This window comes from Chiloscyllium plagiosum, chromosome 12, assembly GCF_004010195.1.
Source record: "Chiloscyllium plagiosum isolate BGI_BamShark_2017 chromosome 12, ASM401019v2, whole genome shotgun sequence".
Classification (NCBI taxonomy): domain Eukaryota; kingdom Metazoa; phylum Chordata; class Chondrichthyes; order Orectolobiformes; family Hemiscylliidae; genus Chiloscyllium; species Chiloscyllium plagiosum.
In genome coordinates, this window is record NC_057721.1 from 14,520,879 (window position 1) to 14,538,226 (window position 17,348).

Consider the following 17,348-nt stretch of genomic DNA (forward strand, 5'->3'; position numbering starts at 1 on the left):
TGCATTCTCCATTGTGAAGCCCAATATAGTGCTCTGCTGCATGAGAGTATAAACCATCCTGAATAGATACTTGAGGACCTTAGCAGAAGCTGCAAGTCTTTGGTGTCCTTCAGCTCCAAAGGTGGTTAAAGCCATTTACTGGTGGTGAAGTTGGGTCAACAATAAGCACAATGACATGCTGAAGCTCTGCTTGCTGATGCTGAGTTGCATGAACGTAGAATCCCAAAAGAGTGTAGCCATTGACCATGGAGGCACCAATTCCACGTAAAGAGAGGCTAGTTAATCGATGTAAAGAGAGGCTAGCCATTCTGCAAGTTGCAATGGATGCTGATAAGACAACCTGCCAGGAAACTGCTCAGTATGACCTGTTATTTCTTTCCACTGTCTTAGAATCGCAGAAATTACATTTCCCGCACCTTTGATAATTGGGAATGTGATAGTAACTAGAAAGCACTCCAAGGAGACAGACAGGCAGGTAGATAGATAGATAGTCTGAGAGTTGTCATTATGTATTGCACTGAAAGAAACTCAATGTATGGAATCCCCGTAAGCAGTTAATATTGAGCTAGTTTGGTACAACAATCAGCTCAGGTCTTGTGATACACTAAACCCCCTCCACATATAACAAGAAACACCTTGTATATAAAATTTAAATTACACATGTAAATTTCCAGAAAGAGAACTGAACAAGCAACACCTTAAATTTGATTAGTTGGGAATTCTAAACTATTGATATTATAATATATATCTCTGCATATACCCCCTGCTGCCAGTCATTTACATGTGGATTTTTCTCTCACAACAGTATATTTTTAATTAATTCGTCAGTATAAAGAAATATAAAAGAACAGTTTATTTCTTCTTCTTTACCACAAGGCTTTCAAATAGCTGACAATCACAATGAAAGTCTCATTCTCTCCTCAATGATTCCTGTCCCAATCACAACAACAATTTCTGGTGGTTGTTAACTTCCCAATATCAGAATCTGGTGTTTGATTATCCTAATAATTTGGTAGAGCACATTTCCAGTACCTGTTGTGTTCTGTGGAGGTGATGTCACTGTACCGTTCACTGAAACGGAAGGGCATAATTTTAGATCAAATAATCAATCAATAGTCTCACCCTTTCTGTGCCATCACTTTGCACATGGTCCACAGGTAAATTACTTTCATAAAAAGAAGTCGCTATAATGATGCAGCACGTTTGCAATTATTCACAATTGTAATGTTAAGTATTCCACCTTGCTTCTTCAAACAAGTTCGTGCTAATTTTTATTCCAAATTAAATTTGTATTTCTATTACTAATTATCTATTTTGAAGGGTAACCTGCCAAAATAGAAATAAACTAGTAATATTATTATTAATTCTAAGTCCCTAAATTTACCACCTAAAGTTGAGTGACTGGCAAAGTTCAGAGAAATGTCTATTCTCCAAGTAACTACCACATGTCAACAGACTATAAACTCACCCCTCTCCCCTGTGTCAGTCACAAACATGTTGCTTCTATGCTATTAAGAATATCAATCATTTCCTGATGCCCTAGCAGCAACTAAGGGTATTGGGGTTGAGGGGTGTCAAGGCATTATGATTTGATTGTCACTCTCACGATTGACCACTTTTCAAACTTTAAGGACTTGAGGACATAGGAACAGAGAAAAGGGAAGGATTTGTCAAAAGTTACACATGGTGAGTCAGTGAATGGAAAGGATTCTTATAATCACTAAGTATATACCAAGGTTTGTTCATTAGTATATAGCCATCATCATTAAATTCAAAATTATGAAATAGTTCTGAGATGGATTGTAGATCTGATGGTAACATTGCCAGGGGAATTATCTATGAAAAGATTACAAGCAGATTGATTTGATTTGTTTCATATTCATTGACAAGAAATGAGCAGGAGTGGCTGGGTCACTATTTATTGCCAATCCGTGATTGTCCTTGGGAAGATGGTCATGGGCTATCATCTTGAACTCCTACAGTTCATGTGAGGGACATATGACCAGAGAGTTGTGGAAATGGGATTTTAGGATTTTAACTGTGTGACAGTGAAGAAATGCTAATATAGTTCCAAGTCAGGATGGTGTGGCTTCGACAGGAACTTGCACGTTACAATATTACCACAAAAGGTGAATTGATGTCTGCAGAATTCCTAATAGCTGACATGATTCTGGGCAACTAGGGTGTATAGATTCAAGGTAATTGGCATATTTACCAGGGTGGCAACGATAAGAAATTGCTCAACGAGTTAATACTATTTGCATTTTGGTGGTTGAAAAAAATATGGTGAGAATGAATACACCAGGGCTGTTTTCCCTGGACCATTGGAGGCTGGAGAGTGACTTTATAGAAGTTTATAAAATCATGAGGGGCATGGATACAGTCAATAGACAAGGTCTTTTCCCTAGGGTGGGGGAGTCCAGAACTAGAGGGCATAGGTTTAGGATGAGAGAGGAAAGGGGTAAAGGAGACCTAAGGAGCAACTTTTTCACACAGAGGGTGGTACGCGAATGGAATGAGCTGCCAGAGGAAGAGGTGGATGCTGGTACAATTGCAACATTTAAAAGGCATCTGAATGTATAAATGAATAGGAAGGGTTTGGAGGGATATGGGCCGGGTGCTGGCCAGTGGGACTAGATTGGGTTGGGATATCTGGTCGGCATGAACAAGTGAGACCAAAGGCTCTGTTTCCATGCTGTAAATCTCTATGACTCTATGACTCTACTTTACTGATATACTTAAAAAAGGAGGAATAGAGCTGGTCAATGAGACAGATTGAATATCAGGAGCCAACACAGGCATAATAAGGGAATTAGCCTGATTCTAGATATTTTCTGATCAAACTATTCAAAGAGAAGTTGAGATATATCTCTGCAGCAGGTGGGACTTGAACCAGGGTCCTCTAGTTAGAAGGTAGGGACATTACCACTGCATTACAAGAGTCCAGTAGCCTGCTCTATCCCCTATGATTCTCTGATCAATCTTATTCCTGGGTGCTCAATTTATTTCCAAAGGGCACATTTTCAGTACCTGTTGTGTTCTGTAGAGGCGGTGTCATCATAATAATTGTGCTGTTCACTGTAAAGAAAGTATATGATTTCAGATCACATGATCAACATGCTTACCCTGATTGTGACATTACTTTTTAATTTTTCTGACAATTCAATCACAGGTAAATAACTTGCATGAAAAGAAGTGTTGGTGACAAGTAAGTTTTTGTCATTGACCAAGACAAGTCATTTCTTGTTTCGATTTTGTTTTCTGCCTGGATAATTGAGTAATCAAGGTGAGTGCAGCATTTGATGGATCTCACAACAATTGTGATGGGCATTCTCACCACTTTCATGGCCTTCTAGCTTTTTAAAGAAAAAGTTCAAAAGTAATGGACTAAAGAAAATCTACTGCATGGCAATCTGACAGCACAAATTGTCCAGCTCTGCTGAAGTTGCAAATTATGCCAAGACTAAGGGCTTGGATAACTGAGATGGAAGAGACTGTAAACACAACAAGATCTCGGATATCCAGACTGTATAGATTAAAGTTAATTACCATATGTGCTCTTGGGAGGTTGAGGAGAAATTACTCAGCAAATTGTTATTGTTTAGATTACAATGGCTGAGTGGACACTGAGGTAATTGAATCTGTCAATTTCTCTCTCTCTATTGTACTTTCTTCTATATCATTGTGCACCTTAAAGGAGATACTGACAGAATTATAGTGGGCAGAATTTATTCATCAATGTGTATTAGTGAAAAGGAGTTTAAATACATTTGTACGGCTACAGAAACAGAAGTCACTAGTGTCCAAATCAATTTTCAAAATATAATTCTTTGAATAATGATTTGCAAATCCCTGTCCCAAGTGAGATGATCATAGTGTTCCCTGTAAAAGAAGTCAAATAGTTCAGTTGTATATGGTAGACTTCCATCTCAACATAGACAGCAGCAAATCTACTGAAGTAAGTGCCAAAAGGAAAATGTAGAAGAAGTGGGCCATTCAGCCCATCGAATCTGCCCACCATTCAATGAGGTTGTGACTGATCTGATAATTCTCTACTCCATTTTTCTGCCTTTTCCTTGTAACCTTTGATTCCCTTACTGAGTCTAGGTATTTCTAATAAATGATAACTCTTGTTCAGTACAGAAACCTAGTCCATGCTTTCTGTCAACTTGGGTCCGAAGGTCAAGTAAATTGGAGAGCTTTGGTGTACTTTATAAAATCTTTAACTTTTGTGACAACTCTCGGAATAGCAAGGTTCGGTTTCCAGCATACTACCCAATGAGTCACAGCACGTTCAAAGACAGTGGAGCAGCGTTTGAACAAATGGATTAAGAAAAGTTTTACTGCTGCATATAATAACAGAATCAACCCTGCAATGCAAATTCTCCACCTCTGTTGAAGGTACAAATTATTCTCAGTATAACTAACGACTAATGGCTCAGGCAAATGGTTAATCATATCAGCAACATTGAAGAGTGTAGTTCTTAATGATTCTTAGCTTGCCTCTAGGGACTTAAACATTATATGAAATTACAGACATTAAGTGCTTGAAATATAGGTCTAGAGGAGATTGTAACTACTGACAGGATGATAGTGTTCAGAGAATATAGATTAAAAGGTAATAAGCAAAAGTACTAGAGAGTTGATGTGGAGATAGTATTTTTTTCTCTCAGTGAATTGTTATTTAGAATGCAGTTCCTGAAAAGTAGGAAGCTGATTCTATTGAACGACGTATTTTAAACAAGAAATTTATAGGTTAATGGGGAAACACCTGAGATTAATTGAAGACCAAATGCACAAGTGTAATGTGCAAAACAGTCTCCTTCTATCCTGTATAATCCTCTGATCAATCACATCAGTAATTTCGTGCTGTTTTTAATCATTCAATTTCACAGTCAGGTTTCTTACATTCTTCCAAAGAATAATAATTCTGGATTCAAAATGTTTCTGTATCCACAAGTGCTGCCAGCCCTGCTGAGTTTCTCCAGCACTTTCTGTTTTTATTTCAGATCTCCAACATGTGCCATATTTTGCTTTTAGTCTCATATTCTTTCTATATTCAAAAAATGCATTTGTAGAGACATATGTCACATGAACAAAAGTGATATTTGTGACGAGTAAAGTATGTGATTTTAGATCAGACAATCCACATGTCATCCTGTTCACAACACTGAATACATTAAGTGTTGAAATAGGATTTGTAAATTGTGGACAGAATACAATGCCAGTGCATCAATTTCTTGTGTAAGATGACAAATGGTTAAAGGAATGTGTCAAGATCAAGATCTACCAATCAAGGGGACTAATCTAATGAAGTGACCTTTTATAAGCTTGCCCAAACTCGATGGGTTAAAAAAAAGTATGATTACTTTTTTGGGGTGGCACGGTGGCTCAGTGGTTAGCACTGCTGCCTCACAGCACCAGGGACCTGGGTTCGATTCCCACCTCAGGTGACTGTCTGTGTGGAGTTTGCACATTCTCCCCGTGTCTGCGTAGGTTTCCTGTGGGTGCTCTGGTTTATTCCCACAGTACAAAGAGGTGAATTGCCCATAGCATTAGGTGTATTAGTAAGTGGTAAATAGAGGGCAGGGTGGGTTACTCTTTGGAGGGTTCGTGTGGACTTGTTGGGCCAAATGGCCTGTTTCCATACTATAGGGAATCTAATTAATGGTTCCTGCCATGGTACCTATCAGTGTTATAAAGTGTGGTTAATGAATGACATCTCAATTGACTGTAAGAGTGTGATTACAATAGGATTCCATAGAAAAGGAAATTTATTTGTAGAATTAAAAAGGTTCAGGTCATCAGAATTGTGAAAACTTCATGCCAGCAAACCCTGAAAGGAATTGTCCCACAGTTTCTGCAGGATAAGGAAAGAAAGCTGGGAGGAGTGGATTCAGGAAGAAATTGAAATGTTGAAATAGGAGTGAAATTTGTTTAGAATTGAATATCTGTAAAAGGGGATAGTTTGGGGAATAGGTTGCTGTTTGTGTTCAGATCATTCCAAATGTCTTACATGGCTTTGATTTGATTTTGACTTTTAAATGCCATTGTTTAAAAACAAGTGCAGACCCTTGTGATGATATTTCAGTGACTAACCAACTGCAAAATAAAATACTTGATATATCAAGCCAGATCTCCTTTTAGGATCGCACTTGTTCAGTATTACTGTCAGTTCAGACAGGAACAGTAAAGTGGCACTTTCCCAGTACATGCCACTGAGATTGGCTTCACGGCACCATCAATCCAGGAGTACTCGCTGGTTTGAAATAGTTGAAGTGAACTACTGTAAACCCTGAAATCACATGTCTAGTAGCTGGCCTGTTTGATGGTAAAACATAAAAAGTTCTACAATAAATATATGATGTTTTTGTGGAAACAATTTTGACAGTAACTTGTCAAAAGAAAATTGGATAAGTACTGGGAAAGAAAAAATGTCCAGGTTTATGTGAAAAAAACAGGACTGTGGAACTAATCAAGCAAATCTTTCAAACACAAACTTGTATCATAGAATTCTTACAGTGTGGAAGCAGGCTGTTCGGCCCATCGAGTCCACTTGGACCCTCCAAAGATCATCCCACCCAAGAACCTTGCATTCTCCACGGCTGACCCACACATTCCTGGACACTATGGGCAATGTAACAAGGCCAATCCACCTAACCTGTACATCTTCAGACTGTGGGAGGAAACCCACGCAGTCACAGAGAGAATGTGCAAACTCTGCACAGTCGCCCAAGGCTGGAATCAAACCCGGGTCCCTGGTGCTGTGAGCCACCGTGCTGCCCAAATGTTTTTGAAGAACTATAAGCTCAATGCACTGAACAGTCTCCTACTGTCCTGTCTGATCCAATAATAAAATGCAACAGGAGCTTCCTGTGAGTCTGAATGGCTCAATTTCAATAACAGCCGAAATTTTCAAACATCACATTTTCGTTACCTGGTATGATTTGTGAAGGTGATGTCCTATTTGTAGTAGTGGTCATCCCTGTAAGAGAAGGATATGATTTCAGATGAGACAATAAACATCTTGATTATGTTGTGAATTGTAAATAGGTTAGGGCACAGGCAAATTACTTTCACAAAGAAGTTCCTAAGGATTATCCTGTAAAAATGTCAATTTCATGAGTGTAATCCAGGTGTTCCCTCCAATTTCTTCAAACATGTTTGTCTGTGCTGTTTGGAGCTATGTTAATTTCCAACTAACCTTTTTTTTGTGATTAAACATCCATTTTGACCTGTAGTCAGCCAAAATAGGGAGAAACATGTATTATTAACATTAACTCTAAAAGTCATTAATCTTACCAATTAAAATTGTGTGATTGACAATGTTCAGAGAAACAGACTTCTACCTGGAAATCTCCCTACATCTAGAAACTGTGAACTCACATTGATGGAGTCTTTTCCTCGCTACTGTAGTACAAGCCAGTCATGAGAGGTGACAACTTGCTTCTGTGTTATTAAGTATACCGATCTTCTTATTATGCAGTAGTACCAGAGATAAGGGGATGTGACAAGACAACATGATCTGACTATTACTCTCACCATTCAACACTGCCAAACTTAAAGGGAATGAGGAAATGGAAGTACAGTCAAGTGAAGTACTTGTCAATAATTGCAAATGGTGAGACAGTGACATTTGTATCTTGCTTAAATGTGAATGAAGCTTTGTCCATTAACATATAACTATCATTTTCAAATTGGGTGATAGCATTGGCAAGGCAATTCAGTGTAAATAGACTCTAAATAGATAGGTTTGATTTGATTTTACATTAATGTGTGACATAGGAATGTCAGTGACTAAATCAGCATTTATTGCCCCTCCATAACTGCCCTTGAGGAGGTGACAGTGAGCTGCCTTCTTGAACTGCTTACAGTCCATGTGAGGTAAGTGCAGGAAACTATAATCTCCAACAGGATGCAGGGTAGCCAAAATATATAGATTTAACCTAACTAACATTCGGTGGAGTGGGTGTTAATCACTAGACTGTTGATCCAGAAACCCTGGCAATGTTCTGGGAGATCCAGGTTTGATTTCTGCCATGAAGACTGTGGAATTTGAATTCAATAAAATATATGGAATTAAGAATGTAATGACAACCATTGTCAATTATTGACTCACTAATGTCTCTTAAGGAAGAATATCCTTACCCAGTCTAACCTATGTGAGGCTTCAGACCCACAGACCATCTGGGAAAATTGAAATAGGGAATAAATGTTAGGCTGGCCAGTGACACCCACATGCCATGAATGAATTACAAAAAACACAGTATAGGTAAGTTAAGGAGAAATTACTCAGTAAATATTTCTCATCTTTTAGGTTGTAGTGATTGTAAATTTGGTGAAAGTTGATTCTACTCTAACTATACACTTGAAAAGGAGAAATTTGCAGGTCAGTGGGGACAGAGCGGGGCGGTGGAATTAATTGAATAGCAAGAGTGAGCAAAAGTATCTCAGAGAAAAATTTCAAATAAATGTTTATGGACGCTGGAAATCTGAAACAGAAATTGCTGAAGAGAGAGCTAACGTTTCAAGTCTGCTGACTCTTTTAATCAGTCACCAGGCTTGAAATATTAACTCTGATTTCTTCCCACAGGTTCTGCTAGACCTGCTGAGTTTCTCTCGCAATTTCTTTTTTTGCTTTAAGTTCACATATAACCAGTTAGGACAGGGATGAGGAGGACTTTCCTCTCTTGGAAGGTAGTGAATCTGTGGAGTAGATTACCACAAGGATCATGAAGTATATTCACGGCAAAGATATATTTTTAATCAGTAAGGGATCAAGGATTAAGGGGAAAAGATATGAAAGTGAAATTGGGAATTATTTGGTCAGCCAAGATCTCTTTGAATTCTATGGAGCAAATGGCCTACTTTTGCTCCCGTGTCTTCTACACTTATGGTCTATGTGCCACATTAGATTAGATTAGATTAGATTAGATTAGATTAGATTAGATTAGATTAGATTAGATTAGATTAGATTAGATTAGATTAGATTAGATTAGATTAGATTAGATTAGATTAGATTAGATTTGTGGGAGGAAACCGGAGCACCCGGAGGAAACCCACGCAGACACGGGGAGAATGTGCACACTCCACACAGTCAGTCGCCTGAGGCGGGAATTGAACCCAGGTCTCTGGCGCTGTGAGACAGCAGTGCTAACCACTGTGCCACCGTGCCACCCACTTTTATCCTTTATGATTCTCTGATCAAGCACATCAGCAATTTCCTGAAGTTATCAAATACTCAGTTTCAGCATCAGGTTTCTAATATCCTTACCATTTTTAAACAGCAAATTTTCAGTATCTGTTGTGTTCTGTGCAATGGATGTATTATTCATAGTAATGATGTACACTGTAAGGAAAGTGGGCTTCAGGTCAGATATAACTTCAGCACAGTCAATCAATCAACAGCCTCACTATATCCATAACATTTCTTTGTACATTCTACAAAGCCGGTGAGCCGCTTAAGGATTTGATTACAAAGTATTGCATTTTCTCATGAGATGAATAAATCTAGACCATTGCTTCTGAGTCCATGTTTAAAATGGAATCAGCTTGAAGAGAAATAATCTCAGAAATGTCCATATTCATTCTAAGAGTTGCTGATCTCCCCATTAAAACTGTGTTCATATAATATTCAGAGAAATGATCATTCACCCAGAGTATTGTCTGCAAATCTGCCAAAGTAAGACTCACTTTGATATTCAGCCTCCCCCACAAGATTTAAGCATATATTAAAGACATTCAACTGATCATTTTGTTACGATAAATTGTCTTGGTGTTCTTCTGCATTTGGGACCAACAAAGTGGGTGTGTGAAAATTAGGCAATTAGATCTGACAATTAGTCTCTCTATGTCGTGTTTCCCTCTGTATTATTGTGCAACTTAAAAGGAGATACTGATGGGAAATTAACAGATTGGGCTGAGTTTGCCAACTAGCGAGCATTGTGAGCTTTCAAAACCATTGTATACTCAGGAAAAGAAAAATCAAATTTATCCAATTATGTACAGCTGTACAGCTTTCAGAATTGAAACACCTCAAGCACCTATTTGCAAGTTACCTGTCCTAGGTTGGATTCTGATGTTGGTAACGGAATTCCCTGTAAAAGATGATAAGTGGTTAGAATGCATATGGTAGATTTCCAGCTTGAAAATCAATGGAGCTAACATGGCAAAGTGGTGTGTGTACAAACCAGCCCAATGTCAGGAGGTAAGAACACCAAATGGATAGGACAAGTTCTCTACCTCAGTGGTTGACAAATTTCCTCACAAGCCCGTCCCACCCCCACTAACCCTTTCATTGAGGTTCACTTCACTGCACTATCATTCTGACACTAATCTCGAGTTTTAACAACTAAAACCACCATCTCAGAACTGACATTTCCAACATCTGTCCTCTTTGATGGGAATATCAGATATAACCAGGAGTGCATTACATAATGATTTGACAGAAGCATACCTGGCAGTAAAGTTGTGATAAGCATGTATAACATTATCATTATTGTTGGGATTTTAGTTTTTTTAAAATGAAAATAAATGGATTTTGATTTGTCTCATGAAAGTCAAAAGGTCATTTGGAAAGTGATCTAAATAGGCCTAAGAAGGCAAGTGACTTGAGTTAAATGCATAGCTGACAACTATACTGTTAATGAATGAAATGTTTATACTGCTGGGTCTATGACAGGCAGAGTAAACAGATCAGTGTGCATTTCATTTTGACTTTAGAGCAGGAAGAAAAACAGGCTGGTTCAGGGAAACCAGTCACCCCAGCTAACATAGCCTTTAGATGGTGAAGATTCCAAACTGGAACAGCTTCGATAAAAAGGCATCACACTACTAGAACTAGGAGATTATAGGTATCAGTTTTGTGAAATATTTCTGTCAGCAGATGCAAAAAGAATAATTTAAAATGGTCTCAGCAATCCAAAGGGAAAAAAAAGTAGGGAAAAGTGAATTAAATAAGGATTTTAAAAACTGAGATAGAAGTGGTAATACTCTGGGATTGAGTTTCTGTAGGGGACAGTATTGGAAACAGCTTAATACTTAGTTTTATATATAATATACACAGTTAGACAAATCCAAACAATGTTTGTTTTCTTCTTTTGTGTAATATAAGTATGTTTTGCTGTTAAAAACATCTGGAGCCTTGTGTGACTATATTTCAGTGACTAACCACCATGTTAAACACTGCTAATATCCAACTTCAGTTCTATCAAGCCTCTTTTTTATTTTTGATCTGACTTGTCCAGTACAATCAAAACACTGTTAAACAGAAATAAATACTGGAGAAGGAGGTTTATGTAGGAATAGCAGGAAAGTTAGAATAATTGAATAGCACTTTCAGAAAAATCTGTCGCGGCTCAATGAACTGATCATTCATCTTTACTCCTGTCTGATTTGATAATAAAGCACACCGAGTGTTTTCTGTGGTTCTGAGCAGTATAACTTCAGCAGGTTACTTCAATTCTTAATGGGCCAGATTTCTCTGGGTAGCAGGTAACAATCAGAGTCAGATTGCCACTCCCCTCCGAAGTTCTTACCACAAGAAAGAGCTCTGTATTTACAGGCATATTGATCAAGGCTCCTCCAGAAATGCGAGTGTACTTTGGATTGGACAGATCCCTTGTAGTGCAGGTGAGCTGGGGGTAAAGTCAAACCATGCCCCTTTTCTCAAAGTATTCTGAGATTTAAATGTCCAGCACCACAGACAACACCTTTGACAGCTCTTGCAAAAGGTTAAGTACATAAGGTAACTGTGGGGTTAGGGTGCCAGGTAAGTAAAATGCCAATTGTGTGGGGTGGGGGGGGAGGGGGGCACAGGGTGCCAGGTTGGTAGGACATCAGATGCGTAGGGTGCCTAAAGCAAAGGAAGGAGAAAATGGGGGTTTAGCATGATGAAGTGTTTACTGTAGGTCAGGAACAGCAGGTGATATTTGGTCCAGCGAGGGAGGGGTTTCAGTCCAAGGAGGTGAAGGGTGTACATTAGGTTCCAAGGTGCAGGTGGATTTCTGGCATGGTGGCTGGGGTTGTAGTGGTGCTGGATCCCGAGTTGAGTGGGGAGGTTATGAGGAAAGTGAGGGATCGATGGAGGGGTATTGGGGTTGTGTGGTAAGTTGGTGGGGTCAGTTTTATTGTTACCCAGGTGTTAGACTGTTTAGTTAATAGCATTTTTTTTTTTCCAAAATAACTATTCACCTAACTGCAGAGCAGCCCTCCAGATTCTCTGGCTTAAATGGATATTTTTGGAGGGCTTCAGGTGCAGGTGACTGACCCTTTAGGATCTTCACTCTCCCAGGCCATTCCCTCAGAGTGCCCTAAATGGGGAATTCCACAGTAACCCAATGTACTCTTCCTAAACATTCTGCAGGGAGGACTATCTGGCCTGTGGAAGACCCAAGCAACCACTTTTTCCAAACAGCATATTGACAGCACTGTACCTGTTATCTTCTGTGTAGATAATGTCTCATTAGTAGTCATGGTGCTTGCTGTAAGGGAAGAACATGATTCTGAAATCCGATGATGAACAGCAAAACCCTCTCTGTGGCATTACTTTATAAATTACTCACAGTTAGGTACAGGGAGATTGCTTTCATAAGAAGTGTAAGGATCAGAATGTTAAACATTAAATTGTTTGTGAGTTATAAACTATTTCCTTCATTAGGGAGGCTCTTCAAATCAAGTTTGCCTTTGCTGATTGGAATTAAAGTCTATTCTGAGTTCAAATTAGGCTTATTGGTTGGAATTTGCTATTAAAATGTGATGATGAGCAGGTTCCATGATACAACGACTTCCATGGGTTGGGTTGAGTGATTCTGCACTTTTTTCACCTCATTGTTAAAGCAAGTGCAGCCGCTGAATCTCTTGCCGAGAAATTCTCACCACTTCCACAGCCCTCCAGCTTCCAGGTCTGAGACTCTCTTCAAGGACCAGCTTGACACCACTTTCAATGCTGCAGGCCAGACATGGCCCCTCAGGCTGTGGTGTTGCCCCTACATTGTGAACAGATGATCCTGAGAAAAGCTCAGCTGGGTCCACATTTCCTGGGATGGATCTTGATGTGCTGGTCGATGGCGTGAAGGAGTGAGGGTCAGACCTCCTCTTAGCTGATGTTGAAAGAGACCATCCTTACCAAAGATAATGGACTACAACCCTCATCATCACATGCATTATGTCCACTCAAGGGCTCTCACCCACCTCATTCTTAACAAATACTAACCCTTCCTATCTTCTACACGTACCACTCACTCATTGAGGAGATCTTACCACCTCTCTCATTATGCATGATAACTAAGTGCTATTGCAGATACTTCTAATGTACTGAATTTATCTCTTTGTTTCATTGAAGGACAGACTGGACCACAACTGGGCTGAGAGGTCCACATTTCTATTCTGCTCTTATGCAGGCAAGCTAGCGGCATCCAAGGAACTTTGAGAGGGTATCAGCCTCAGACCCTCAGTTCTAGTTTGCAGGGAGAATCCTGTCGACCGTGACAGGATGCACTGGTAATGTGCTCACTTATACTCTCCAACCTGCCATACAGACTGTTCACATGTATCACCACACCTGAACAGTCTGCACATTCTCTGAAGCATTGAAGGGTTGCCAATGGTCGAAGCATCTTCCTCAGACTTCGCAAAAACCTGTGGCTGTCATGACAGGCTGCACCACACACATTCAGATGTCATATCCTCCCTGATGGTTTCATAGCTATGCAATTTGAAGGTCATTGCAGAGTGACCTGCACAATCTACTCGAACCCCATGGCTTTTCCATAATTTTTCATATTCCTTGTTGTGCTGCTGTTCCAATGCCCTGAAGAGCCTTTCACCTCCCCTTGGCTGAGTACCTTTACAACACTATTCATGTGTCCACTTAACCCCCCAAATTTCAAAAAGTTGCATTGTCCATAGGATGCCTTTGTTAGTCCCCATGTAGAGGCCAGAGAAACAGTGATTTGCTTAAACCTCCATATTGAGAGCTTCTAGTTTCTCCCATTTAACTAGTGGACTCACCTTATTACTTCAAATGTCCCTATCACGGTGACAATTCCCTCAGTGACCCAAATCAATGAAATTCATCCTTAGGCTTGAGCTGCCTGCTTTTCTCAGGCCACCATGGATTGTACCCTGAAAAGGCCCCTGACAATTAGTGACTGATCTCTCAATGTCATCCTACATGCCCTGTTCTGTTTGCACTTGAATTTGAGAACCAACTGTGTCCCGATCCATGGATTGCAAGGGGATGGATCTCTGGAATTACCTGGGACCAAGCACCTCACTAACCACGGCCAACCCCTATGGACTGACTGCGATGGCAACCCCTGACTGACTGTATATCACTCCAACCCCACTAAGCACTGCTCCCCTATGATTATCTGCCAACTACTTCAAGCTCATGCAATGTGATTGCCACCTAAATCTGATGGCATATGTTGCAGCTCTAATGATGACATGATACCATATTGTGACATATCCACCCTCTGCCCCCTAATAAATGTAGTCTTTAGTGTTCCCATCGCTAACAGCAGTCTGCCTCTCCTTCTGCACTAAAAAAGCAAGTGAACCCTCAGAGGCTGGTTACTTCTGAGTAAGCACTAAAGGCACTGTATGTTAAAAAGAAAACTAAGACCCAGAACATGTCAGTGTGAAAAATTCTGCCTCAATAGTGAGATGCCAGGCTGTCCCTGAATGCAAAGTGACCTGGCAAAAGCCGCAAGTCCTTTAGTTCCAAAGTCAATGGTTGAAGCCATTGATTACTGTAACACCTTGTGCACAAGGAGTAGTCCTATATATTGAGACATGAGACGGCCAGCAAAACCAATCTGTGAGCTGCAGTAGATGCAGATGAGAGAAGTTGTCAGGCACCCACATTGTATTACATAAACAGAGAATCACAGAAAAAGTATAATTCAGAAGGAAGCTATTTGGCCATTTTACACCAGTTCTTCAAATGACCATCATTACCTCCTGCCAATGTCCTGCTTTTTACCTCTATCCTTGTACATTATTCTAATCCAAATAATTATTCAATACCCTTTTCAATAACTCATTTGAATCTGCTCCTGTCAAACCTCCAGACAGTGCATTCCATGCCCCAAATACTCACTGAGTTAAGTATCTTCCCACATCACGTTTACTGTTGGAGCTTTTGCACACTTTTGTTTCTTGATCAAGGAGAGGAAGCTTAGAAGTATCAAGAACAGAAATTACTGGAAAGGCTCAGTGGATCTGGCAGCATTTGTGGAGAGGAAGCAGAGTTAACGTTTCGGGTCGAGTTAGCATTCCTCAGAACCTACCATCAGTTCTGAAGAAGGGTCACTCAACCTAAACGTTAACTCTGGTCTCTCTCCACAGATGCTGCCAGACCTGCTGAGCTTTTCCAGCAATTTCTGCTTTGTTTCTGATTTACAGTATCCGCAATTCTTTCAGATTTAGATTAGAATTATGATGGTGATACAGTGGGCTAAGGCACTACTGAGATGCAAAATGCATGGAAATTAGTTTGCCTTCACTCGTGAGTTAGATTTTGACATCACCATCTAAGGCTTGAGGACTGATTTGGGCAAATTTCTCATTATTGAGAGGATGTTTTTTTTTTCACTTTTGCCCCATGTGGTCATTTCAAACTCCATTATTCTCAATACATCACATAGGGAAAATTCTGTCCATCATCTGGAATGCACTACATAATGAGTTGGTGGAAGCAGGTCTGAAAGTAACTCTCAAAAGGGAATTGGATGAATATGGTTAAAGGAGAAATTTCTAGATCTTACGTGGAAAGAGCAGAAAGAGTGGAAATAATGGAGTAGCACTTTCAAACATGCTGTAGGAACACAATTGACTGAACAGCTTCTTTCTGTCCTGTCTGTATAATAAATACATCAGGAACTCCCTGTGGTTCTGAATAGATCAATTTCAATATCCAGTTTATCTCATTCTTAATACTTTCAAAGACCATCTTTTCAGTATCTGTTGGAATCTGTGAAAATAATGCCACATCAGCAAAACTGGTCTTTGCTGTAAGTACATAATTTCAGATCAGGTAATCTATAGCTTAAACCTATTCATGACAGTAAATTGTGTACAGAGGCAGCATTAGTGAACTTTTTAATTATTACAGAAGAATCAGGCTGTTCTTTCCAACCCCACAGGAATTAAAATCAACCCAAAGAGATATACTTTCAGAAACCTCAGAACTAATTCTAAGTGTCGCTGACCTTCTCATTAAAGATTGTGCCAATGAGAATGTTCAGAGGGATTCCTCTTTATCGTAAGTATCATTTACAAATCCACAAACAATGCCTGCAATTTTTCTCTATCTGGTGGTTAAAAAAAACATTTTTTAACAAATAATTTATTCATCCTTTTCCTTTTGGAGAAATTGAATTTGTGCTCTTCTGTATTTTCAGTGCCAGCAACAAAGGATGTGTGTCAATTAAGGCAATTAGATCTGACAATCACTTTCTCTATCAAGTCCTTCCCTCTATATCATTGTCTGTCATAAAGGGGATAATGATGGCAAAGTCAAAGAGTGGGGAAAAGATTATCACTATGCATTGGTGAGAAGAGCTCAAATACATTTCTTCTGTCATGGAAATAAAAACAAATGTTTTCCTTTAATGTACAACTTTTCAGTCCAAACTTTCAATACTTTTTTGCAAGTATTTGTCAAGGTGATGGGTAGCATTGAGAAGCCAATTCCCGGTAAAGGGTGACAAATAGTTACAGCTGGTAGGCTTTCATTTTGATATGAAAGTGAAGCTAGTGGAGTGGCCTTTTGTAAAACAGCCCATACTCAGTAGAATTTTAAAAACCTGTGGTGTTTAAAATTTTTCATTTGACAAAGCAAGCTCTCTAATGTTGTCAAAGTGGCAAATTAATCCCAAGCTGCAAAATGTGATTCAGGGCCCACACCATGATGCCTTATCAACATTATAAATTGCAGTTTTCAGGTGACACTGACTGTAAGAGCTTATGGAAATGAAGGCTGCAATCAATGTCTATTTATGAGGCATCCAATCTGAACAGTAGGTCAGAAGAATGACATTTTAAGCAGTGCGTCAATGTGGGCTTAAATGCTGAGTTACTAAAGTGAGCTGTAACATTAGGATAGGGGATAGGTCAAAAGAAAAGTTATGGCAGGGAGATTTTTCAAAATAGCCAGAATAAGTGTATTCCTACTTTGAAAAAATATTCTAACCAACTGTGGTTAGCCAAAGAATTTAAGGAAAGTATCAAGCTTAAGGAAAAAAGCATACAATTGCGCAAACATTAGAAGCAGAGGATCATAGAATCATAGAGCTGCATGGAAAAATACTCTTCAGTCCAACTTGTCCATGCCGACCAGTATC

At 39.4% G+C, this 17,348-nt stretch overlaps 1 protein-coding gene across 44 annotated transcripts in view; it reads right to left on the reverse strand.

Moving 5' to 3' along the window:
* LOC122554996 (adhesion G-protein coupled receptor G2-like) overlaps nt 1-17,348 on the reverse strand; it is a 226,179-nt gene that overhangs the window by 47,861 nt on the left and 160,970 nt on the right. For 32 of the 44 annotated variants that reach the window (XM_043700548.1, XM_043700549.1, XM_043700544.1 and 29 more), the window contains 6 exons: nt 12,435-12,482; nt 10,059-10,097; nt 9,275-9,349; nt 6,938-6,985; nt 3,031-3,078; nt 1,033-1,071 (listed from right to left, as the gene is read on the reverse strand). In XM_043700548.1, coding sequence (XP_043556483.1) covers nt 1,033-1,071; nt 3,031-3,078; nt 6,938-6,985; nt 9,275-9,349; nt 10,059-10,097; nt 12,435-12,482 — 297 coding nt within the window. The remainder of the gene's footprint in view (nt 1-1,032; nt 1,072-3,030; nt 3,079-6,937; nt 6,986-9,274; nt 9,350-10,058; nt 10,098-12,434; nt 12,483-17,348) is intronic. The other 12 variants (XM_043700552.1, XM_043700550.1, XM_043700546.1 and 9 more) reach the window with 8 other exon arrangements.